General features: G+C 40.5%; 1 protein-coding gene across 3 annotated transcripts in view; it reads right to left on the reverse strand.

Moving 5' to 3' along the window:
• Positions 1–25,055, reverse strand: part of LOC131981115 (ephrin type-B receptor 1-B) — a 170,674-nt gene that overhangs the window by 93,245 nt on the left and 52,374 nt on the right. For all 3 annotated transcript variants that reach the window (XM_059345422.1, XM_059345421.1, XM_059345423.1), the window contains exons 2-3: positions 23,153–23,217; positions 5,559–6,240 (exon numbers count right to left, since the gene is read on the reverse strand). In XM_059345422.1, the coding sequence (XP_059201405.1) occupies positions 5,559–6,240; positions 23,153–23,217 (747 nt within the window). The remainder of the gene's footprint in view (positions 1–5,558; positions 6,241–23,152; positions 23,218–25,055) is intronic.

Here is a 25,055-nt window from a genome sequence, read left to right on the forward strand (position 1 = left end):
GGAACGTGCTGGTGAGGGATTACGTAAACAGCCGACTAAATAAATACATCATCATGGATAGTGCATTAGATTTCACCAGTTCCGTGATTAAGTAACCAGAAAATTTTATGGATGATGATATTAATAATTATATTCCTTATCATCCTATTTCTCTGGTGTGCAATACATATCGTTGCCAAAAACACTTTTACTATCCTCTGTCCCTCCATACAGTTGAGAAGACTGAGCAGTTATGTGCTTTGCATAGGAATGGCTCACTGAGGTTAAAAAAAGAGAAGCAATAAGCTCTGAACATGGTTAACCAATTACAAAAGAAGACAAAATATAGTAGAGGGCCTCATAAAATAAGACTGCCAGCTTTATAGACTCCAGGCAGGCATTTATCAGCTCATAGAAAATTTGGTTCCCCGAAGGAAAAAGTGTTAACAGCAAAATGAAGCACAGGGAGTCCAAAGTTTTGAATTTTTCTTCATAGTGTGGCATTAAGCCCCGTTTACTCTGAAACAATTTATGCCACATGATTCACTTTTAAGAGTTTAAACATCAAAATAATGAGTTTACCAGGGAGCTTTAATCACTTCTTATATGAGAATACGAGGGACATTAAGATGATCAATGATTATTGTAGTTTCTTTAAAAAAAAACAGAGATGGATGTGAAGCAAACCCTAATCAAGGTGATTCTATCAATCACTCAGCTGGAGACCGCTACAAGGACCATGAGAGGGTTCAGTAAAACCATCAAATCAGTCTTTCAGAGACACTTGAGTTGAGCAGGACACACACACACACACACACACACACACACACACACACACACACACACACACACACACACACACACACACACACACACACGCGCGACAAGCTTAGCGTTGGTGGAGGTAGTGGGGTGCTATTTGGAGTGTCTCCGCTCGATTTAACAGGGAGGTGATAAAATATTTAGCAGATTGCTTACATAGCCAAGGGGGAGAGAGAGAGGGAGAGAGGGAAAAGAGAGAAAGAGGGAGAGGGGGGATACCCAAATGGCTTGTGTGGGAACTGGGGAGCTGGTAATGAGGATGGCATGCTGGCATCATCGTTTCAGAGCACAACAACTCGACATGGTCTCTCTGCCCAGCTGACAGCAGGCCGCACACACACACACCACGCTACCTGTCACTAATTAAAACATATAGATTAGAGAAAGTGCAATCAGGTACAGGGAGGCTCACACACGCGCTGACACAACACAAAAACAAGCACATCTTTGAACACTCACACACAAATGCACACTTAGCTGCAATTAGAGTAATTTTCCTTGTCATAACAAATTACTTACATATTTAAAGACACAATGAGTGGGATTTATCGTCGCAGTTTGTAACATTCAAAGTTGACCCCTCCTCCCCGGCTCAATGGCAGCAGAGGTTTGATCTGAAACGTTTAATTTAGTTTTATCCTGTGTAAAAAGTCACATAGGTTCTACATCTGGTGGGTGGGACCAATCAGCCTCATTTTAGCGTCCCATTGTTGGGAGTTTAGTCCGGGGAAAGTGTTTTTAAAGTGACTAAAACAGCAATTGTCATACTTTTAAAACATCAATTGGCAAGATGAGAACGGGTTGCAGTGCGACAGAAACATAAAAATTCAACACATTTGGGGTTCAAAATGTTGAGATTCAAAGTATCTGTGCTTTACAGAAATGTAAATTGCCACCATTTATTCTGGCGACTGGGTTGAGGTGAAAGCAAACTCCATATTCACTTTTCTTAACCGAATGGTGTTTCAACTCGCTATTTTTGTGTTGTTTTCAATACCGTGCCTGCCATTTAATTTAGACAATGTATATGGTGTCACACCAACCATTCACAAATGCACCAACAAACAATTCTCACATATTCAATACAGCGGGTGTTGAGTAGGCGAACATTGTGCCGCACTGTATTTTCCCTGTAATATATTTTGACAATATTGTAAAACAATATCAAATTGCCTTCCATTGCTCAAAACAAGCAATTTATTTTCCTGCTTTGATTTGCTGCTTTGCTTTTAAGCACCATAGTGCCTCCTTTCCTATGTAATACCTTTCCTTCTAATGTTGCTCTCAATGAGGGAAATTATTTCAGCATGCTCTCATATTCTTTTTGTTCCTGTTCCTGTTACTTCATCTCTAATGGGCAATTACTTCAGGCCCGATGCTGAGGCCATGTTATTGCACCAAACCCCAATTGATTGGTTGCCCATCGTACTCAGCTTCCACAAGCACTTTAAGGTTAGGTTTCCCTGTTTAAATAATGGATTACAAGCCCATGAAAAGAGACTTTGCGGAAAATAAAAGGTTGGGATTGCTCTTATTGGAGAGGCCTCTCAGAGGAGATGAGAGGGGAACAGATTCTATATGAGTCTCCTGAGAGTAAGCTAGTTATGAGAGATAGAAACGGCAGCATCATCTGTTTCACTACTTCTGTCTAACTCTTTTTCTCTCTGGTGTGTGTATCCTCAGGCTTAAGGTCAACCTACACAGCGTTTTACAGGTTTATACTTCTTTTTGCTACAGCTACACAGTCACTACTCCCTCCCTCCACAGGCTGTTTTTCATTCCTCCCATAATGCTACATTTCCATCAGAGAGAGACATGTCAAACTTAACACAGCAGGAAGTCTACTCGCTGTGGGTACTTAGAGAAGGAAGTCAGGGGGATTGTGGGAATTAGTGGAAATATACATCTCCTCCTCTGTTCAAAGAGTCTTTCTAGTGCAGTGCCTACCGGGGGGACTGTGTATGTGTACGTGCCTGTGTGTGTTTGCGTTGTTTACAGCAGTGCCAATGCCCCCCACTAACACAAGCCACAACAAGCCTCCCACCAACACTCAGGGATACCTTAGGCTCCAATTACTGCGCTGTGAGTGTGTGTAAGGTTGAGGTAAATAATGGAGGAAAAAAGGAAATTATATGGAGGAAAGATGGACAAAAAAGACATGGCTCAGCATCAAGGAAGTTTGCAGGACAAAAAAAGATTCAACCGTTGAAGCCGGGAGGTTCGTTTGCGTTAGAGGACGGGCAAGGTTACTTGGCTAATTTACTTTAAAATTCCTGTACTGAACTTTGCCTCACATGTTTAACCTTCACAATATATTTCACATGACCTAATGAAAAGCTCTGGTGAGATACAGCAACAAAGTAAACGTTGTTTAAACAGAGCTGCTCAGAGACAATCCAAATATATTTTTGTTATAGAACCTTTCATCATAAGAGATTCTTGATGGAAACAATTGGTTTTATTACATAATAGTATATTCAATAAGGATAAAAATAGAAAAGTTGCAGTTTGAAGTAAAACAGACTGTACCTGACATAACAGACTGTCTAAACATGCTGTGCCGTGTATTTTACACATAATCTAACACTATATCATGTATAAACAACAGAAGAAACTCAGAAAAAGACAAAAAAAAAACACTATTGGTTTTCTGAAATGTGGCTGTATGAGGCACTTCAATTGTCAGTGTGTGTAGTAGATGCCATACCTTAGGGCCATACAATAAAAACCTAACATAAAAAATGAATTAAAAATCTATTTCAGCTATCTATTTCAGCTGTAAGCTATATTTAGAGTATTTTCACTGGTTTACTTTGTGGTCAGACAGCCCTATCCAGCAGGGAACTGAAGCTGTTATATCCATCTGTGCTCGCTTCAAAGCCACCAGACTCCCTTGATAAAAACAGCAATTTAAAAAAAGAAAGAACAAATTTTGGTCTACTGCTGCCTCGGTCAGTTAGTTTGTGTTATTGTTGGACCTTGGTAAAACCAAACTAACTGTTTTAAATCAAAAGTAACAGTATTGGTAAAAAATATTGTAAATATAGCGTAGATTTAAACTGATCTTTTTCGGTGGTCCTGTTTATTTATTGCTGTCCCCCTCCACTGCAATACATTACCCACTGACTGGGTTATAAGAGGCACAAGTACCTCCTATAACTCCACCTTAAAAATATCCAAACTATCCCTTAACTAGTGAAAATGGAAATGTTAAATAATTAGAATAAACTGTAGTTACACTGGCCAGATGGTCACTTGAATAGCATATATATATATATATATATATATATATATATAGAGAGAGAGAGAGAGAGAGAGAGAGAGAGAGAGAGAGAGAGAGAGAGCGAGAGAGAGAGAAGAGAGAGAGAGAGAGAAGAGAGAGAGAGAGAGAGAGAGAGATTAGAAACTATTTTCAGTTGAATATCAAAAGCATAAAATGCATCATATTTTTTTTAGAACTTTGTAATGCTGATTAAATATAATGATACTGTAGTAGTTCAGAATACCACTCAGCATAATAAAGATTCACAGCAGGCAAACAAAGGGGTTCTATCTGTCCATTATAAATTTGCATAAAATGCACTGAAATACATTTTCTAAAGGTGTGGGTTGGAATAGGAAATTGCTGTTAGAACATGTAAATGAAATGTACCTTGCACTGAGACAAAAGATAATAATCATGGAAACGAAGTCATGTAAAATGAAATGAACCGTGAACAATGTAAAACACCATTGTGATGAGATGAGAAGGCGAAGTTAGATGTGAAATAAAAATTTCCTGTAATGAGCTAACTAAAGACAACAAACTTTTACTTGTCGTTTTTCATTTGAAAGTCATTCCACCTTAACCAAGGACTGCATGTGTGTGTTGTGTGTGAGTTGTGTGTATGTTAGTCTGTGGGTGTGTTTTGTGCAGGACATAGAGTAATGCGAGAAGGATACAGTTAACACAGTCACACACAGTGTGCTTTGTAGATATGTGGCACTCTCATATCTGTTTATTGATCAGAGCAGATGTGCGTCAATCAATCTTATCTGAGCTCCACACACTCTCCAGCTAACATCCAGAGGCAGGCCAACCAATACTGTGCCACACTGAGAGCCCCAAGCCACTCATATTATCATCAGACACCTTGAGCAAATTTTCTCTTTGTATGTGTGTGTGTGTGAGACTAACAGGGTGCAGAGCGTAAAGGTGCTTTAGAGGACAGACAGAAAGAGAGAGAAAGCGACAGCTTGAACCGAAAACCCAGATTAACCTCGTCTTTATGTGTGCACCATTATCTATTTCTTAGAAGTTAGTCTTCCGCACATCACGCTGAGGCAGAATCAAACCTCTCGCCATCTGTAAAGGAGGCTGTGCAGAAGGCTGGCATTCGCTACAGATTAAGAATCAATGCTAATGTGGCTTTCTAGTACGCCGGAGGTGGATGTGATCAAGGAAGTAGTGCGGCAGATCGTGCTAGGCAAGATGCATGACACACAATCAATTCAGCCATTCCAATGATGCGGAAAAGCTGTGATCCAAGGTACCCTGACGCCTTGTTATATGCAAGCCTAAAATAGCACAAATTCATGTCACCTGTCTTCAACGTGATTGAAGTGATTGGTTCTATTATGAGTAGACCATCATTTTAAAAGAGAATGAATGATGAAAAACATAAGATGTATAGGTAGGGGGCTTGCAAGCAGCATATGTAACACTCTCGAACAGCAACTATAGGATGTTTATGACAAATGCATCTAGTTTTACTTACCTCGACACACGTTCCCATTGTCAGGTTCAAACCCAGCCTTGCATGTGCAGCTACCAATAGGAACCATCCACTCTCCGTCTCCATTGCAGTATAGCTTTATAGGGACGTCTACTTCCTCTGAGTTGGGGATGCAGATTCCTCTTGCAATTACAAGGGAGGTGCTCTCAGCCCCGGTCATAGTCTCTGGAAAGATTGCAAAGTTCTGGACCACACTTGGGCACTTCTTATAAAAGACCCTGACTGACAGCAGAGACATGCAGGCGCCATAGTCCTGAAACGCCAGGTAGAAGCCATTTTTAGACAACGGGCCGAAGCTCCGCACTTCCGTGTTGACCTTCATGAGGCGTCCGCCAAAGTCCACCTGCGAGAAGCTTTCATCTGCAGCAATGGTGTCCACCTTGAGGTAGGGGGCCTCCATCCAGAAGGCGGTGCCTTTGGTGGCAATGACAGCGTCAGTTTCATAGTAATAGAGATTAAACGTCTCCTTGCATGAGCCGGGGACGTTGGGGATGGAGCTGCAGTCACGCACAGTAAATCGAATCTCCACATAGATGCGCTGTGCTCCACGCCGATCAATGAAGGTGGTGAGGAGCCAGTTGTTTTGACTGGGCTCGAAGACATTACACACCTGGTAGGTCCTGATTGTGTTGAGGTTTTCATCGTAGCCACTCACCTCCTCCCACTGCAGAAAGAGAAGGAGAGAGAAGATTGCACATGGTTGATTAGTAATCATCGGTGATAAGGCGTTGTTCTTTCTCATTTTTTGATGGAGAATGCTAATATTGGCTGAGCCACAGAGAATTTGTACACATATCAGTAATCTCCCTAAGGCACTAAATTTGCGTCCACTTCCTGGATTAACAAAAAGGAATCAGCCTGTCGAGCTGTGGGGCTTATTCATCCATTGAGAATAAACAAAAGTCCTTCTTTTTCTGAATTATAAACAATCCTTTAAGTGCAGCAACAGCAAAAACACCACTTTGCCGTCTTGTTCTCTAAATATGCTCAACTGCTGTAGTATGTGTACTGCCACTGTATAAGCACAAACCCTGTAATTACTTTGGATGCGCTGTTATTTGCCATCTATGCCTAGCGTGGCTAGGCACAGAGTTGATGCATTATAAAATATGGTGTGTAACAAATTCAAGATTATGCACTATTGAATAACAATTAGACAGACGGGGGCTCCTACATGCCAGCCAAGAGCCGGTCTGATGGAAAGGCATTTGCCTGCAGACTGAACTGAAACTCACTGTGGGGCCGTTTCTTGCAGGTGTGACCCAGAAAGTGTGTTGGATGAGCATCAGAAGTCCCTTGGGGTATTAACTCAGTGCACAAAATCATGATGAAAATGTGCCATTACCATTTGGCTGGAATCACTGAGAAATGGGAAGAGAAATTACTGAAATAAAAAGATGCTTGCCTAGAAGCCTGCTTTCAGATGAACATTTTAGGATAACAGCTGCGCAAAAGCTGGTCAAACTCAAACTGGTAGAGGCACACAGTCTATTATTATTCTAAATGTGATCATTTTTATTTGTTAAGCTATTTTATAATGTTTGACTTTAGAATAAAGCTGCAGAGCAATAATAAAACAAAAAAACATGAAGGCTGTATGCATTAAGACAGTCACATAAAAGCCATACTGACTTGAAATAGTTTGTGCAAAGAGTGATTTGAAACATTTTCTTCTCAGATCACTTCCACCGTCTGTAATCATACTATTCTTTTCACTACAATTTGAGGCAAAATCCTGGCTCATAGATTTATTTCTCCAAACTCCCGCCCACCACCAACGATCCAAACAGCTGTAGGCCAGGAAGAGTTAATGAGGTCTATAGTGGAGTAAGTGGGCCTCCAGTCAGTTCATGTTTCTTGTGAGCATATATCTCCTGGTGCTTCCTCCTTCTTCTGACCTTTAAAGCCCCAGCTGCTCAATCAGGCCTAATGGAGAGGAGAACACACTAAGTCTCCACACACAGCCCCAACAAGCGGTCAGATGATGGAAAAGATTCAGAATCTTGTTAGATGAGTCCATAAAATACACAGGAAAGATGCAGGCCATAATATACTAAAACAATGAAGATGAGAAAATAGTTGGCCATAAGTATGCGGAGAAGATTTGGGTCAGGTGGGGGCAAGAAGAGGGAGGGGGTTGAAGCCACTTGGAGAACAGTGACACTACTGACATGATAAATGAGTTTACAGAAATCTGAGGTGAAAATTAAAGACTTTTTTCACCACTGCTCCCTCAGTGGCCACTCTGCTGTACTCCTCTCCCCCTCTCCTCCCCCCCTCTCCTCTCCTCGCTTCCCCTTCTGCTCTCTTCTCTCGTCTCTGCTCTGTAATGACCATTCATCAGCATTACAGGAACCTGTCCCTTTCAGCACTGCCTGTTCATTAATACAGCCAGCCCTAGGCTCCTCTGCACCCGTCTGCTCCAGTCTAGGAGGGGGTCCTCACCGCCCCTCGTCTAGCCAAATGACCACCATCTTTCACGCCAGAGAGAAGCCCGAGGCGTCTCCGATAATGCCCGTCTGAAACCTGTCCAGAAATTCATTGGCTCATATAATAATGAACTATAATTTTTTTTCTATATTTCCTCCTCAGTAGATATTCGGTGTCACCATTGTGTCAAAGACAAAGGAAGCTATTGCAGGTGCATCCGTTACTAAGCAGAAATCAAACTTTGCGCCACACTTTCCTCACATCATTTCAGCGCTTTGTATTCATCTGCTGTTTACGTCTGTGTGTCTGTGTGTGCACTCTGAGATCGTGCTGTTTATAATTTGATGGTTTACCGACCACATATTGATTTTCTGGCTGTTGTTTTGCTGCTGAGGAGCTTGAGGCTACACGCCACATTTCTGCTTCTGTTGTTCCAAAACATTTGATTACTCTGAGTATTAACATTGGTATCAATTCTTTAGCATCTTTATCATTTGACCCGTTCTAACAGCATTGATATGCATGTGACAAATGCATTTCAGAAGCAAGGACACAATCTACGTCAGCAGCAACATCCCCTGCAGAGACATCAATACTCTGCCTAGGTTTCCTATTTCTATTTCTTTGCTCTTCTGCAGACCTTTTACATCATTTAAATCAAATCTATCTCCGGCAACTACTCCATGACATCTCTCTGACCTTGCCGGTGAAAAGAAAGAAGAGAAGGCATCATCACCTGTCACCTTACCGATAATGGAATTCCCTGGTCCTTGCACCCATTTCCTCTTCAAGGATTTGTGTATGATATAACAGTGTTGGTCCTGTGCTGTGAATATTTAGTCCATGAATTATGGACTTAAGCGCAGATGTATGTTCAAGGCATGTATCATTCATATCGGCTCAAGGTGAGAGTGACTCGAGTGAAATCTTTAGTCTTTAAAAGTCTTTTTGTACTACCCAACCACATGTTTTTCCTACTGACAATTTCCATAATGCTCTCTGTTATCAGTCACGTAAAAAATCACAGAGCAGTAAAGGATGTTGATTCCATCTTGATAAAAATTAAGTTGTGCAAAAGTGGAATATAAAAGCTATTGACTGACCGACGTCCCTTTGGAAAGTCGCTGGCACAAACTTGCTTGCTGATAAAACACCAGACAAATATTGAGAGCCTCTTTACACAACACTCATTTTTACGCCAACTGAATGTACCCATTGGCTCCACTCTAATGGCTTTGCTTTTGCCAGTAATATAGGAGACACTCTTCCCCTAACCCTGATTGTCAAGTGTTGCCATTGTGTGTGTGTGTCATTATGGCCGTTCTGTTTTATGGGCAGTAGCGAGGAGATGGAGGAGCTATGGATTCACCGAGCGCTTAATGTTTGTGTTAATGACCAGTCACAGCTAGCTGAGCTGGGGAAGAGAGGGCGGGGGAAAGAAAGAGACAGAGTGATGGATAAAAGAAAAATACAAGAGTGGAAAGGAATGGAAGAGGTAGGAGGAGGTGGTGGTGGGGGCAGTAATATATTCAGGCTGATGTTCCCCTTCCCACAGCCTCAGCTCGCTGCCATCAAGCCATCGATACTCTGCCCTCATAAAGGCCATTCATCACATTGATCTCCTGCCATTACCTTCAAAGGCTAAAATAACACAGAGCAGCTCAGATGGCCACAGTATTGCTCTAGAGGACCACGTCATCCAACAGGGAGCTGGGGACAGAACATGGCTGTGACACCTGTGGACAATAACGGGAGAAATGGACTGGACTAATGAGTCATTTAGAGCAAGCATAGTGGGAACAGACCTCATCCTCTTGTGGCCGGAGTAATTATATTGAGGTCAAACAAGGAAGTCAGGTGAAGTAGTATCAAGAGGGACAAAGTCTGCATAGTGGGGAGGTTGGGGCGGATGCATGGGTCAAACAAACGCAGGACTTTACCACAGGAGAGCTCTGTTCATGTCCTGAAGCCGAAAGTCAATTTATTTCATCGGTTTCCTTAACCTAACCAAGCAGTTTTGTTTTGCGTGAAACTAACCATGTAGCTCAGTTTCACAACGTGAATCACTACCTTTCAGAACAATCATATTATGTTGTTTTGGAAGTAGGCAAACAACCTATTCTGCCGTTTACGTATGAGGATGTGCTGGGACAGGAGTTGCCGCACACAAACCCTTGATACTGATATAACACAATTTATAGAGAAAAGGCCTGGAGAGTGCTGAAGTCACATAGGCCCTTTCCACTACATTAACCTTTTTTAGGAACACAAGACTATAGTTTCCCGGCCATACTTTCTGTCCCTTAAAGTCCCAAAAGGTTGTACTTTCTAATGGCCAAGGGCCTGTCAGGGCAAATTTTAGCTGTTACAACTTGTCTACAGCAGTCACACAGAAATAAGCAGCTGGTGCCAGTAGTATCACTGCATCAATGCTGTCACACACTAAAGTAAGAAGTATCCAGTCAACACTCAGGAGATGATCACTATTTGGAAAGAGTTTAGTCTTTTTTTCTCTCTCCGTCTACCTTTGTTAGTCTCTTTTCAAGTATCCATTTAAAGACACACAGCATTCGACAACAAAGAACAAAGGACTCTGTGTTGTTGTTGTTTTGTCATGTGAAAAAAAAAGTGTCTCCAGAAAAGCTGTTCTTCCCTTCATGGGTAATTTACCAAATGTTTGAATCCTGTAGAAATGTAAACAAGAGGATTTTTATTTCCTGATAAAAAATCCTCCCGATTTCCTGGGGCATCATTTTCCAGGGACTATTTGGTGGAAGGAGGCCAACGGTTGCCACAAAATGAAATCCAGGAATAAAGTAAGAGCAATACGACCTCTGTCTTGATGTACAGTAACTCAACCCTCAATCATTCAAACCAGCCAAAACACTTGGCAGCAATAGGTCTGGTTGCGGCTAGGGCTTAACTACACATACATAAAAATGGGTCTTGACTACTTTAAGCTCATAATTCAACAGCAGTCAATTCACATGAGACGGAGACTTGAGCAGAGAAGAATCTATTGGGCTGATCTTTCACCTCCATGTCTGCTGTCTGATTCTCAGTGGAGTTCCACTCACTCATTGCTTTTCAAATCAATCAGCACTAGTTAATACAGCGACATGCTCAGACATACTGAACACAGATGTATGATCAGCAGCTCAGAGCATTTCCATATTTAAAGCTCCTCGATTCAGAAAGGTCTACAAAATGCCATTGCAAATAGCAGATGAGCATCTGGAAACTGTTTCTTGAACGGCCATCAAAACCCCCGTTATTCAATCCGATGATGGGCTTTTACAGCAGAACCCAAGGCAAGAAGTGTATTAGATACTAGACAGCAATGTCCAAATGTAACCACACCACCGCCACCTCATTCCCCTAGACTTTTTGCCCCAGACTACACTCTGCTGATGCAGTTTACAACTGAGTTTGTAAAGCCCTTTTCATTTAAAGCACTCAACAGTAAGCTTACTCACAATAGAGACAGTCAGTAGAAGAAGTTGCTTCTTTTTTGTGTGAATCCCAAAAGATTCTAGGACAACACTGTGTTTATATAGTGTTTCCACCTACAGTATGGCTAGGGTGTTTGGTTTACATCTGTAACCCCGAGAGAAATGGCTGGCACATTTGTAAAAATTTTCTATCCAAGAGCTGCTGTTCATCTATCAATGCAGGACTAAAACATGTGGGTGGAGGCAAACAGGAGATTGCTTTTCATACTACAGGCTTAGGATGGACATTTCAATAATGAGCCTATTTGTTATTCATGACAACACAACATTGTACTGAGGCAGGGAAAGTATACCTTCATGGAATCCATTTTTTAAATAATTAGGCATGAATAAATCAGCATTTAGAGAAGAAATGTAAAAAGGAAGGGCACACATGCAGGTGAAATATACATTGACATCTTTGCAAAGGCCAAGGTCTCAGAAGGACAGTGGATTATAGCTGGAAATGAAAAGCTGAGATAGGGACTGAACTCTTTATACTGCTGTTGAAAGAATCTCTTCTCATTTTGCAAAGCTCAACGCCAACGGTAATCACAAGCCAGATACCACTTTCTTTCCAAAGGCAGTTTCGCATCCCTGACTTAATGAGGATATTTGCATTTCAACCTTTGGGTCTGATCCTTGAAGTCGAAAGAATGGACATGTCATATAAAGCAACAGTTGGTTTGCTTCGGTAATAAAAACTGCAGCTACATTCACTCACACCCCCTTACAAGCTTTGAGACACATGCTCATAGTCTCTTAAATTCCCATATTCTGAAAGCTACGCCTCATCTTCCACCTCACACACACACAATCAGACTACAGCCTCTAAAATATGCAGTGGCATGATTGCTATTATCATTTCTGATCAGCTGTGTTATTGAATGAGGGCTGCTGTCAGGCCAGTTGCATGGGAATGATTATTTTGCGGGGCATCTGTGGCCTAGTTCCGCCTGGCTGAATGTGATGGATGGGGAGGAAATGGTGATGTCTGAAACACTCCCAGTCCTGCCAGATCCCAGTCACTCTATAATTACAGTCACACAGTTTGACTGAGCCCAAATAGTACTCTGTCCGTCTGCGTCAGACTGAGACACACTGAAGATCTGCTCTCGAACCACGCCCATGCCCCCAATCAATACACTTATTGAACTGGGCGTTAGACAAGTAAGTTCATGTTGCAAAAACTATCCAGGCTTTTTTGCTTTGTTTTGTTAGCATTGGTGGTGTGAATGCAGAATTTGAAGGCAATGAGACCATATTTTGGTATCAGAAGCGTTCAAGTCTCTGTTTAAAGTCTGAAAAGGATCTACCTGTCATGTTTCAGCAAGCTTTGGTTGACTGCAGGTAAACAGTCCCTGTGGAGAGCAAAAGAGGCTAAACATATTGGCTGAAAAGCAACCTCAGAATCAATCATCTATCGTCTGACAACGATTAAGCTTTTCAGTAGCTTAGCTTACTTAGCTTAGCATACTTAGCTAAGCTGGCTACTTGTGAAACAACAAGTTCATTCTCATGCCTGAAGTTGCTAATCGGCCCTTAAAAAATTACCAGAACACCAGCAAGTGGCCTAGGGTGCTATAGCTCACCCCTGAAATCTAGTTGGGCAGCTCAGTGGCTCCTTATTGTAATCTATGATTGGCTGTCTGCCGGGTCGAGGCGGAACCTTAGTTTGAATGAGCTGTTTATTAAAATTTCAAACACAGGAATGTTAGAAACGGAAAGATTCTGCAATGTAAGTAATTCAAGTTGATATCAGCAGTGGAGACAGAAATAATGAGTCAGAGTGTTTTTCCAATGTGTGTTTGCCATCCCTATATAAGCCAATGCCACTTGGGCTACCCCTGTAAAACATGCCATTGTGGCACAGAAAAGGAAATCCTCTTCCATTATCCATTATCAGGATATCTGTTGGCTACACCAGAACCTCAGAAATATTGTCCGTTTCCCTCAGAGGCTAAATCATTGTCAGACCAATAGCTGATGGGTTCTGTGATTGTTTCACACCAAACGTTATCTTTATGTCTGTTTATAGCTTGTGAGAAATGTGCTGTGTTGACACATTATTTGCAATTTAGTCTCATTACATGCTCCCCAATGTCTTTGAAATGCCTTTTTTCTTAGATCCTGTAAGAGATGCACATAATGTGGCATCCCGCTGTGACATTCAAGTGAACAATCCACCCAGGCGGCTATCTCTCCTGCTCCTCCATCCAACTTTTGTAATATCATTATTAACACTCATATTTTCAATTACGTGCCTGTTGCTTTGAAGCGGCAGCTGATCTGCTGAGCTGAAGATGTTTTTAGCTTGAGCTGCGAGTAAACACAACCCTGATAGATATTGTAGGAGTTACTAAATGTGGCTTCTGTTTACACAGAAGATAGGCTTAAAATGAACACAAATCCTCTTTTTTCACCCAAGAATAATAGAATATAAATGTTATGTTGAGGCAATTTGGCCTCATTATTTCTACAGAAGACTCATAATACAAAGATCTAATTATTAAGGCAAACATAATTCACAGAGACTGGTAGGTGGCAGAGCGTTTTTCAAGGTTGCTTGACATTGTGGGTGGTAAAACTGAAACAAGTGAATAATTCAGCAGCAGGAAAGAAAAAGAAACATCTACAGTATAACTTCTGTTCAATGTATTTGAATAATATTTACCATTGGAATGTGGGAATGAAAACAATTGCTTCAACTAGCCTATAACATACTGTAGTTATGAGGATGCACATGTCATATACTGTGGCATCAATTTAGACATTTAGTGTACTTGCTGCATTCAAGTGCTGTCTGAATAATCATAACAAACCTGTTTAATACTGGAAACAGCTATTAATGTGTTGTTTAAGCGCATAGGGCATTCATGCTGCATTCATGCGGTGCCTGAATCATCAGATAAATAAGTCTCCCGATCATATTTCATCGTTCACCGCACCATTGGCCGAGGTGGAGGTCTTATGACGAGTATTAACTCGGAAAATGATCCTGACCAAAAACATTTACCTACTCGAAAGAAAAAAAAACTACTGAGAAAGATCATCCTGGTAAAACCTTTTGTTTTCATCCTACAAAACGTTTTTGTTTATTTAATTTTAAAAAGATTATCCTGGCACAACCCTGTTCTTAAGTCAAACAAAGGAGAGAAAATCCTTTAGACACTTAGAAAGAAAGATAAGAAAATGGATCACCAGAATTATTTTATTTTCCTCTCAGGGGTTTTGTAATATTTGGACTGAAGGAGTATGCCTAAAAATACACCTGTGAAAGTGTTAGAAAGCTCCATTAACTCAACAAGGCATTTAAAAGGACAAAAACAAGGTTAATGTAATTGTGTTTGTAACAGAGAAGTGTTTCCTGAAGACTTTTATCTCACACTGCACCTGGTAACACCCACTCAGGTACCTTCAGAGAAACCACAAGGCTGACAGCGCCTCAGCAGGGCTTTCAGTTTCCACTAGCAACATTACCTTGAGTCACCCTTTGTAAAGGGCTAAAGCTGTGTTGTGCTGAAATTTGACAGATTCTGCAACCTTATGGATCTATTGTGGAGGATGATAAGAAGGACGACTAAATGATTCACCATGACTGTGTGTATTTATTGAAATTGGAGATGTGCCCCGACGCACCGGCAGGTAGAAGGAAAATGGAAATTGTAAAAGTGGGAGAAGACGGGCAAGGGAGATAGAAAACCAAAGATGGAGCAAACAGAAAGAACCAAGGGGAAAAGGGAGTGAAAGAAATGCAGAAGGAGTGAAAGCTGTTGCTCTGCAGGATCCCTGGCCCCCCTATGGCCCAAGGCAAGGCCATTTAGGGACAGACCACAAAGAACCTGTCAGCAGGGGACAGGAGAATGGCAAGGTATCAAGGCTTATGGGTGCAAAGGAGCTGCTGCCTGTCTATGTGTGCATGTATGTGTGTATATAAAAACCCTGCAAAGCATGACACATGACAGGCCCGATCCTCCTGGCACAAAGACACCAAGAGGGGAGCGGAGGCGGGGGTGTTGGTTAGGTAAAGATAGAGCAAAAAGGGAGTCTAAGCTTTGAGACAGACAAGCTGGAGTAAAGAAAAGCAGGGGAAAAAATGACACAGAAACAGTCAGTGTGAGTAAAAAAGATGGAGAAGAATGAGAGGATTTACTGCTATTTCTGCCAGCTCTGTAGGACTGCTGAAAAAGCTGGTACTGCAGGTGCCGGGGTAGAAACACAATCACTCCCACACACATAAGTCAGCCTCCAGCCACTCCTTCGCTCTCCTCCAAATTCATACCAAATTAAGGATAGACTCATTTCTCCTTTTTTTGCCCTACTTCAATCACTTTGTTCTTTTATTTATTCTTTGACAAAAAAAAAAAAACGTCCTTGGCTCCTAATACATCCAAAAGAATTCTTACATTTGAAATATGGAGGGGAAATCCACAGGAAGGAAATCAATTATTGAGCTAGTCACATGTTATTTCATTTCAAAGAGGCAAATAAAAAATGGAAGGAAAAAGGTAGAAAAAAAAGTAGCACACAATTTCAAACCAGCCTGATTTAGCTTGTAACTATATTCTGTTTGTGTTGCACACAAACTGTAATGTTCTGCTCTGTCTGTAACTAGATGCTGCTGTCTCGGGCATGTTTTCCTAGCGAATGTAAATTAAATCTTACCTATAAAAAAACAAAATGTTTAGCACAAAAATCAGATACGGGAGTGGTTCTACAGAAAGCATAGGCTAACAAAATTATATAGACAAACACACACCAACACACACAGACAGAATGCCACGGATGCATTGTAATCTAAGTGATTCGTTGTCTTACTATTCTGGTCTTCACGCTGAGCAGAGATGTCTGTGTCTGAGCTCAGAGCACCTAAATCACACTCAATAACCGTGGAGGCAAAATGAAACTGGTCTCCCACTGATATGACAATGTCAGCTGTGTGTGTGTGAGTGTGTGTGCATGTACATTCAATTTCATTTTAACCATTCCCAAAGAGTTTATATGTGTGAGTTATGTGTGCGAATGTGTGGACATGTGCTCATGTTTAGCTAAGTTTGTATATTATGTGTGCAGTTTCCATCAGTATGTGTGTGTGTGTGTGCATGTAATAAAGGCACTTTTCTCACCTGGCCGCTGAAGCGCAGCCGGCATGACTCACTGTCGTTTTTCTCCTCTCATTCCATTTCAGCTCGGGCTCTGCAGGTTCAGAGTTCACCTCCATCCCTCTCTTTTTCCTCACTCCCTCCCTTTTTCCTTTCCATCTCACTCCGACACTTATTATCTACATTCAATCAACCTTTTTCTCCATCCTCTCTACCTTTCATTCTTTTCTCTTTTTTTTTTTTTTTTACTTTCCTCACTTTACTTTTCCCTCCTGCGCTCCCTTATGCCCGTTGAGCAACTGCCTGTCTGTCTGTCAGGATATGAATAATTGAGGTGTATTGAGCCTGGTCAGCAGATGGTTGGATAGCTGTTATGGATCTATCTGTGCTCTTTAGGAATCGCTGAGTGTATGCTGACACCTGTCCAGTTAAGGCCCACAGGAGCTTTGCTTAAGCACAGCCTGGGCACGCCCCAAAAAAACCCTCTCCAGCAGCACCTGCTCTCGTGCACGTTCGCATATGCAGGTGTAGATATGCAACGGCACACTCAGGCACTTGAAAATATGCTTGAGCACACACAAGCCGGCATGTGGAAGTACAAGGGAGTGTAAATACAAACAAACAGACAGGGTGAGAGCCATTCTGTCTCCATCCCTTCTTGTGCACCTGTTACAACCAAAGGGCAGAGGGATATCCTCAAAATCTCCTCCTTATCTTTCCGCTTCCACCTCACTCCCCACGCCTTTTCCTGTCCGCTGTGTCCCCCAGCATTTATCCTCCACACCCCCCTCTCTCTGCTCACTTGGCCCTCTTTTTATCCCTCTCCTCCCCAAGCCCCTTAAAACCACACCAACCTGCACTATTTCTACACGCTTGACAGCACCCACAGCCTCTGTCAGCACAGCCAACCCGCTGACCCCTTAACCCCCTAACACCCCCCCCCCCAAAGGCTCTCACCTTAAAGTCTGAACTATGTCTGTGACCTCCCAGTGTCACATGAGTTAACCCAAGCTCTCTTCCACACGCACACCCACAGCTGAATGTTGCACTTCTACAGCGCTGCTTTTTTCTATTTTAATCCCTTTGGTGTGTTTTTTTGGTTGCTCCAAAACCCTCCCTCTACCATCAGCCTTTTCATGATCCTGCAACCCTTTTCAGTTCCTCCTTCCGCTATTGCTTCTACAGTTCTTCTCCCAGCTCCTTTCATTCCTCACTCTACACCCCTGTAATCCCAACAACCTCCTCCCAAATCAAAGCAGATTTTTCTCACCACTGTTATCTAAATCAGACAGAATTCTGTTAAATATGGCATGTATTTATGTGTTAAATTGTGTAGGTGGGACATGAATAAGTAAATAAAATGTAATAATAAAAATAAATAAATAAAATGTAACATTAATAAAATAAAATGTAAAATAATAAAAATAAATGAAATACTTTTATTCATGTTTGTAAAAAATAAATAAATGAATAAATGAATGGATGAACGAACGAACGAATGGACAAATAAATAAATAAATAAATAAATAAGGGAGGAAAGAATGAATGGTTTGATATTCAGACGAGTTTTTTATTATTGTTTTACAGTTTGGAACACCTCAATCACCAACATTTTTATTTATTTATTTTTTTTATTCTAGATAACTCACCCAGTGTTGGCAACAAACAGGGGTCTTCAATTGTCATTATTGCTTTTAATGGCAAAGAAAAAAGTGTACAGATATTACTAGAACGAAGACAATTGATAATACATAGGTGCATATGGGGCAGACACAGTCTTTCTGGTAAGACTGTATGTTTATGGTTTTTATATCTATAATTTATACCTATATTCTCTGTGGTATAACACATTGCTACAGACTAGTAAACATTTCAAGCCTCACAGTATCTCAAAGCATTTCTTCTGGTGCTTATTCTCAGCACCTCCTGCACCTAAAAACACCTAGTAGAGACAATCTTGCTGCTCTCCTGTTTTTTTGGCATTCTTTAATGTTCAATAAACACGTTTTTTTTCATACTGTCTGTCTGAATATACCTGTTTTCACCTGAAACGCTCTGTTCTCGTGCCTGTCTCTTTAAATCTATCTGTACTATGATACTCATTGCACTTTTGAATATACACAATGCTTACTATTTCCTTACAGTGGAGAGCCACCGGTGTTGTTTATCGTTTCTATTTTAAAGATTCCAAATTTAAATTTTATTGTTTGTTTATTTTTATTGTATATTTTGCACATTTCCTGCTCTTATCCTTATTTTATATATCGTTTTTCTTACTTTCTTTTTTCAATCTCTGTGTCTCGTACATATGGAAAATTGACAATAAAGTTGAGTTTGACTTTGACTTAAAGACTCATTACACCTGATGAAGAAGCCTCAGGTTTATCATTTAAAAGACACTTCAGAAAACATGTTGGTGCTGAAATCTGAGAATATTCACATTAACATCAGGTGCATGCAAATCTGCATAAGCGGTGTCAGTGTGTCTGTGCGTGTCATTGTCTTTCATGACTGCTCTGTCACATTGCCACATGGCAAGGTCAGGGGGCATCTGCTTTTCTGGGACTCCGTATTTTATTTGTCATAAGTGTATGCATGGGAGAAAAAGACCACTGACTCATAAGGAAGGAAGTGAGACAGAAAAGAAGAAAAAAAAAGGCATTGGTGGTGAAAGTCCACAGAGGGAAAGAAGGAGTACATCCAACTGAAATGAAATAATAGAAAAAGCTGGAACAAGAATACACATCATAAAGGAATATTGTAATATTGTTTGCTGTAGACATCTGTTTTTCCTTCTGAGCTCTCCAGCAGACGCTAACATAAGAGTGTGCATTCGCATACTGCCGCTCCATTATATATTCACATGGCCAACCCTGATATGTCCTCGTGTTTACACCACTGGAACTAATGACACTGCTTCTGCAATCCTTCAAAATTAACCCTTCAGGTCAGCCAAACACAAACACACACTCAGACACACATACACACCTCTTATGAACTCCTGAAGGAGAAGTTACTAAAGGAAATTAATGAGATGTATCCAGTAGTACAGGGACAACTGTGTGTGTGCGTTTGTGTGCCTTTTTTCTCATTGTGTGCATTAGAGAGGCAGTTATTAGGTTCACAAAGAGGAGCAAATTGACCACTTAGCACCTAGCTATACAAATAAATATACATTATAATTATAATGTGTAGTATTACAAGTGCATTGTACATTTTGTACCTTACATTGACACTGCTTTTCACAACCCCTATAGGCTAAATCCATGGATATCGTATTTGCCTACAGCTATGTCTTGTTGCTGATATACGATATGCCCTTTATATGAGATAGGGTATACTCAGATGGAATATATGTCAAATATATCTGATTGTTTATTAAATACTTGGTTCCCAAATCAACTGCATGGTACACAAACAGACTGATGCACCAGCAACCCTCAGAGAAGAGTGTTGTTCTTTTGGAAACGATCTGATATTGACCAGGTTCGACATAGTTACATCTTTAGCTGTCACGCAGCAGCAACGCATGGAAAACCTGCCAAATTCCATGTTTATATACTTATGTGCACGTGTGAGAGCGTGCATTTCTACACAATCATGCTGCATCACTCACACACAAGGTCAGGGGGTTGCTGTGTAGAGTGTGGTGTGTTCTTCCAGCGAGAGGTATGAGTGTATTCTCCCTACAGCAGGTCTCTCCCTGCCTGAACCTTTACACCAGGAGCAGCTTAAAAAACTACGCTCAACACAGACAGGAGGCTCTGTGTGCCTGGAGGCTTGCTGAACTGAACAGGCTTCGATGGAAATAGCACTGTAGATGTCTCTACTCAGTGGGTCTTACTGGATATTTCCCCTTCAAAAAGAATAAGACATGACAGTGTGAGGCTGAAGCCATGAAAATATCATGTTTATTTTATTGGTTATTATATAAGTGCAAGTGTATGTGTTGACCCAACTGCCTGTAAAATGAAGCAATATATATTGTTTGTGTTTCACAGCATTCAGGGTGAAGCGCACCAGGTGTAAGCTCAACATGTCTCATCCCTAAAGAAGAACACAAAATCTGTGGATTTGGTGCAAAGACTACAGTTTTACAGACAAGTAATTAACTGTGAGGTAACAACTAATGCATCCTCACTAAGACATAATGCAACTTTTTAAAATCAGAACATATCAATATACAATATAACAATTATTTTAATTATTTTAGCTGATCTGCGGCTCTTATGTTACAAGTTTAATCCACTGTAAAGTACATAAAGTACATATTTTCACAGGGATGCCATTGTTTTGTACCCCTTTGAAGCCTTGAGTTTGGTAATTTGGCTGTTAACACCTTGATATGTTGGAGCCAGAACTGACCATATTGGGTCAAGTTATCAGACAGCACTTAACTAGGCACTAACTTGATTAGTAAGGTGCAAAAATGAAAATGCCAGCTCACTCCATGCTGAACAAAGCATTTTTAGGAAACCAAAATTCACAAATTACTTTCATTAACTTAAAACACACTTTGAAAGGGACAAAGTTTTCATATAAAAACAGAGAAATGCACTGTGGTTGCAGAACACCGACTCGTCACAAGCTATTAGAAATAATGTAGATTTAAGTCACTTTGGCTTCACTATTCCAACCCAGTTGTAGCCATTTGGTATTTATTTAAAAAAAAAATGTTATGATTGCTCTAAGTGACTCTAGAGTACTATAATCGGCAAGGTAAAAGGATGGCATCACATATATGTAATTGTGTGGGGTGAAAATATAAATCTAACTTCTAATACTCATAATAGCAATACAGCGGCAAAAATAAAATAGGACTGTGAGAACCTGTTCGTATGGTTGTGCACATGCATACACATAAAATGAACACACTAGGTTATTTCAGAGGCCAGGTTGTTCTAGTTAGTACTCCTTTGAGGAGACAAAAAGAAAATGTGTACTGCCACGCTCTCTAATGTTTTAACAAAGCCAAAGCTCTGTTCAAGAGCAATAAAAGCTCCCTTTACACGTGTGTAAAATGCCTCATAAAGACCCAAAGACCCAGAAAATGCACGATACAGTTCTCGTCTGTCCTGGATGGCTCCTGCCAGATTCATGCTATCAGTGTTGGTCTGTGGAGCTTTTCATTGAATTATTGAATTACCATACAGAGAACAAGGCCTTAAAATTATCTTAAAATCCATTAGTGTAATAGGGCAATCATACTTCTGATACTGTGATTCTTTCAAAAAAAAAAAAAGGACACTGTTCCCATTCTGATGACTTGGCACTTTTGTCCATTTCCACTCCTTTCATGTGCATGAAACTACCTGAAAGTTGAAAATAGTTCCCCTAAAATCTGAAAAAGCCCTGAGCGTTTCCATCCTCTTAGCTCCTCCTCCCCCGTTTCATCCTAATACCTCCACTTCCCTGCATAAATGTATCATTACAGTATCATTATGTCTATGGTATCCCCCCAGCCTCCATTTACAGGGACTTAGGTACTGTGTTCTGGGGCTTACGTGGACCCATTATGTCATTAAGTCATTATGAGCTGGGACAGAGAGAAAATAATACCCATAATAGGAGCGACATTGGGCACTGCTTAAGTCTACTCCCATCCTGCCTGCCTGCCTTCCTGCCTATTTATCTGTCTGGCTGTAGATCTGTACGTGCATTGTATTTCATGTTACATATCACCGTATCTTTCTCCCAGCAGAAAGAGTTTGGTAACACTTTCTATGATGCCCATGTGGAATAATATAACTAATCGGTGCAGTACAGAGGATTATAATTCATTATAGACATATAGGGCATCATAGAAAGTCATAAGCACTCATAAATATTAACAGTGCTTAATAACAATCACAAATTATAAAGCATTCTGTAATGACTAATTAGGTCAAGGATAGTAGTAATGCTCATTACTGGCATTTAGAACGTATTAGGAAGTTGTTCTATGTGGTCATTGGGTGCTTTAAGTGAAGAAATTAAATTGCTGAGGAATAGGCAGTTAGAATACATTACAATCTGTTCAGAAGTCAATATAAGTGGTAACATTAAATCTATGCCAGCACAATTTACAGAGTGCAAAATTTATATTTTTGTTCATAACAGAAATTGAATACTCTGAATTGACAGAACTTTTTGAATAATAATATTAATAATAATAATAATAATGGACATTTACATTTCATAAATTGAACGTTTCCCCAGAAAAATCACTCTAAAGACTAGATAATATTTTAAACAATTATACTTTACCTGTATAATTATATAATGCTTTAAAAAGATTATAATGCATTATAAGTATGCCAATAATTAATTAAAGACTTACCAAAAAAATGTATGAAGTATAATGATAATCAACCTCATTAAATGCTTTATAATGTCTTATGATTATTGTTTTAGCATTGCGGATATGTATGAGTGCTTATAACTATAATTATACAGTGCTATAAGCAGATTATAAGGTTTATGACATAGGCACATAGAAAGTGCGACCATGAGTTTGAACATAAACTTCAGAAACAGTTTTTCACTCCAGCATGTGTTTGTGTTGGCAACTCACCCCAGAATTAGGATATGCTGTCCAGCCCAGTTCAGCTGTGGCCACCCGAGTGTCCATCACGGTCTCTGCAGCAAGGAAAGAACAAGAGGTAGAGAGAGAGAGGAAGACAGCGGTTAGCCTCAGAAAAGCTATTTTGAGTATCATTCCACAGAGTTGCGCTGCATTCAAGCCCCAGTGATCACTTGACACTATCATCGATGAACAGAGAGGAGATGAATCCTTTACAGCGTTTCATCCATCTCTGCTAGACTTCTGTTAAGACAAGAGACATGGACACAAAGCTTTGGCACTTTGCTGGAAGGAATGTCTGAGTGTTTCTGTCATGCTGTTAAATGCTGAGCTTTGTATTGTGCTCTGTCTGTGTGAGCATGAAACTACACTATGTGCATCCTGCCTTTGTTTGTGTGCACGCATGTATTTGCACGATATGCAGTCATTTGTGAAAAAATGAGTGGGTATTTTTGTATTTGTCTGTGTGCACATGAGAAACACTGCATGGGTTTGCATGTGGCTGTGTGCGAGTGCTGAACTTTGTCACATTGTTTACTCAAAGAAAGCGGCTTTGGAGGAGCCCTCCAATGCGAGGACATTGCAGTTTGTTTACTCCTAGTGGGGACATTCCCTGAAAACTAGTTTGGCAGAGCTCCCTAGTATCTGTTGTGTCAGTTTTTCTTGTGAAATACATACACTTTCAAAGCATGCAGTGTGTGTGTGTGTGTGTGTGTGTGTGTGTGTGTGTGTGTGTGTGTGTGTGTGTGTGTGTGTGTGTGTGTGTGTGTTTGTGTGTGTGTGTGAGGGCGTTAATGAGAAGCACGTCTTGTGTTTGTGATTTTCTGCGCATTTGCACAAAATCTCAAGATGCACCTTATAGATAACTATATGGTGCACTGGTTGCAAACAAAAATAGACAATAAAAAGCAATAAGCTCTGAAAGAAAAATCCCTCATTGGGGGACAGTTGAGAGGAGATTTGAATTTATCTATCTCACTTTGGACTTATATTACACAAGGTGTCCTATCTGGTCCCATAACTATGAAATATAAGACAAAGATTACCTCTTGCTAATCCTCAGTGACACATCTTATACCAACAAGTCTGGCAGCTCACCCAAGAAGTTTGTCAGCCCCGTTATGATTAATATCTGCCTTGTTGGCACAACAAAATCTGGAAACCTGATATAGCTCCAGGAGAGAAGAGGGAAGTATGACTGATATCACGAACCACTGGTCTCTCTGAGGAGGGCCTAGCTGCAGAGCTGCAGAGCTGCAGAGCTCCAGGCTCGGACCCACCTCCTCTATTGGACCCTTTCCAGTCCAGGGCTTGGAGAAGGAAGTGTACAGTAGGTCTGATGTTGTGAGCAAGCTTTTGTTTGTTTGAATAAGCCACATATTAATTTGAATATGTGACTCCACCAATGATACAGAGTTAAACAGTACAACCAATATATTTCAATATAACTTAATTATAAAGTTATGTAACAATATGTTGAGCAGCAAATAACGTGTACTAAGCCTATGAGTGTGCTTCATTAGCTTGCAATGGTAATGTAATTGGCACAATACCATTAACAATAACTGAAATTATTACGTTAAGCTAGAACAAGTTATTTGTTGCTTAATGTTAGACTATGTAACTTTTTAAGTTACAGTTAACAATATATTGTCATATTAAGTTGTATTGTTTATCTTTATGTTATTGATGAAAGTCAGGTGGCTTATTCACACTAATGGATGCATGCTTTTTCAAAAGTTATGTGGCATCTAACCTTATATGCTGCACTCCAATGAATTTCACTGTAAAATAACAGTAAAATACTGGCAGCAGGGACGCCAGTATTTAACTGTTATTTTACAGTCGATTTACTACAATTTATTTTAACAGTATATTATCGTATTTTGGATTA

The sequence above is a fragment of the Centropristis striata genome, chromosome 11 (genome assembly GCF_030273125.1).
Source record: "Centropristis striata isolate RG_2023a ecotype Rhode Island chromosome 11, C.striata_1.0, whole genome shotgun sequence".
Lineage (NCBI taxonomy): Eukaryota > Metazoa > Chordata > Actinopteri > Perciformes > Serranidae > Centropristis > Centropristis striata.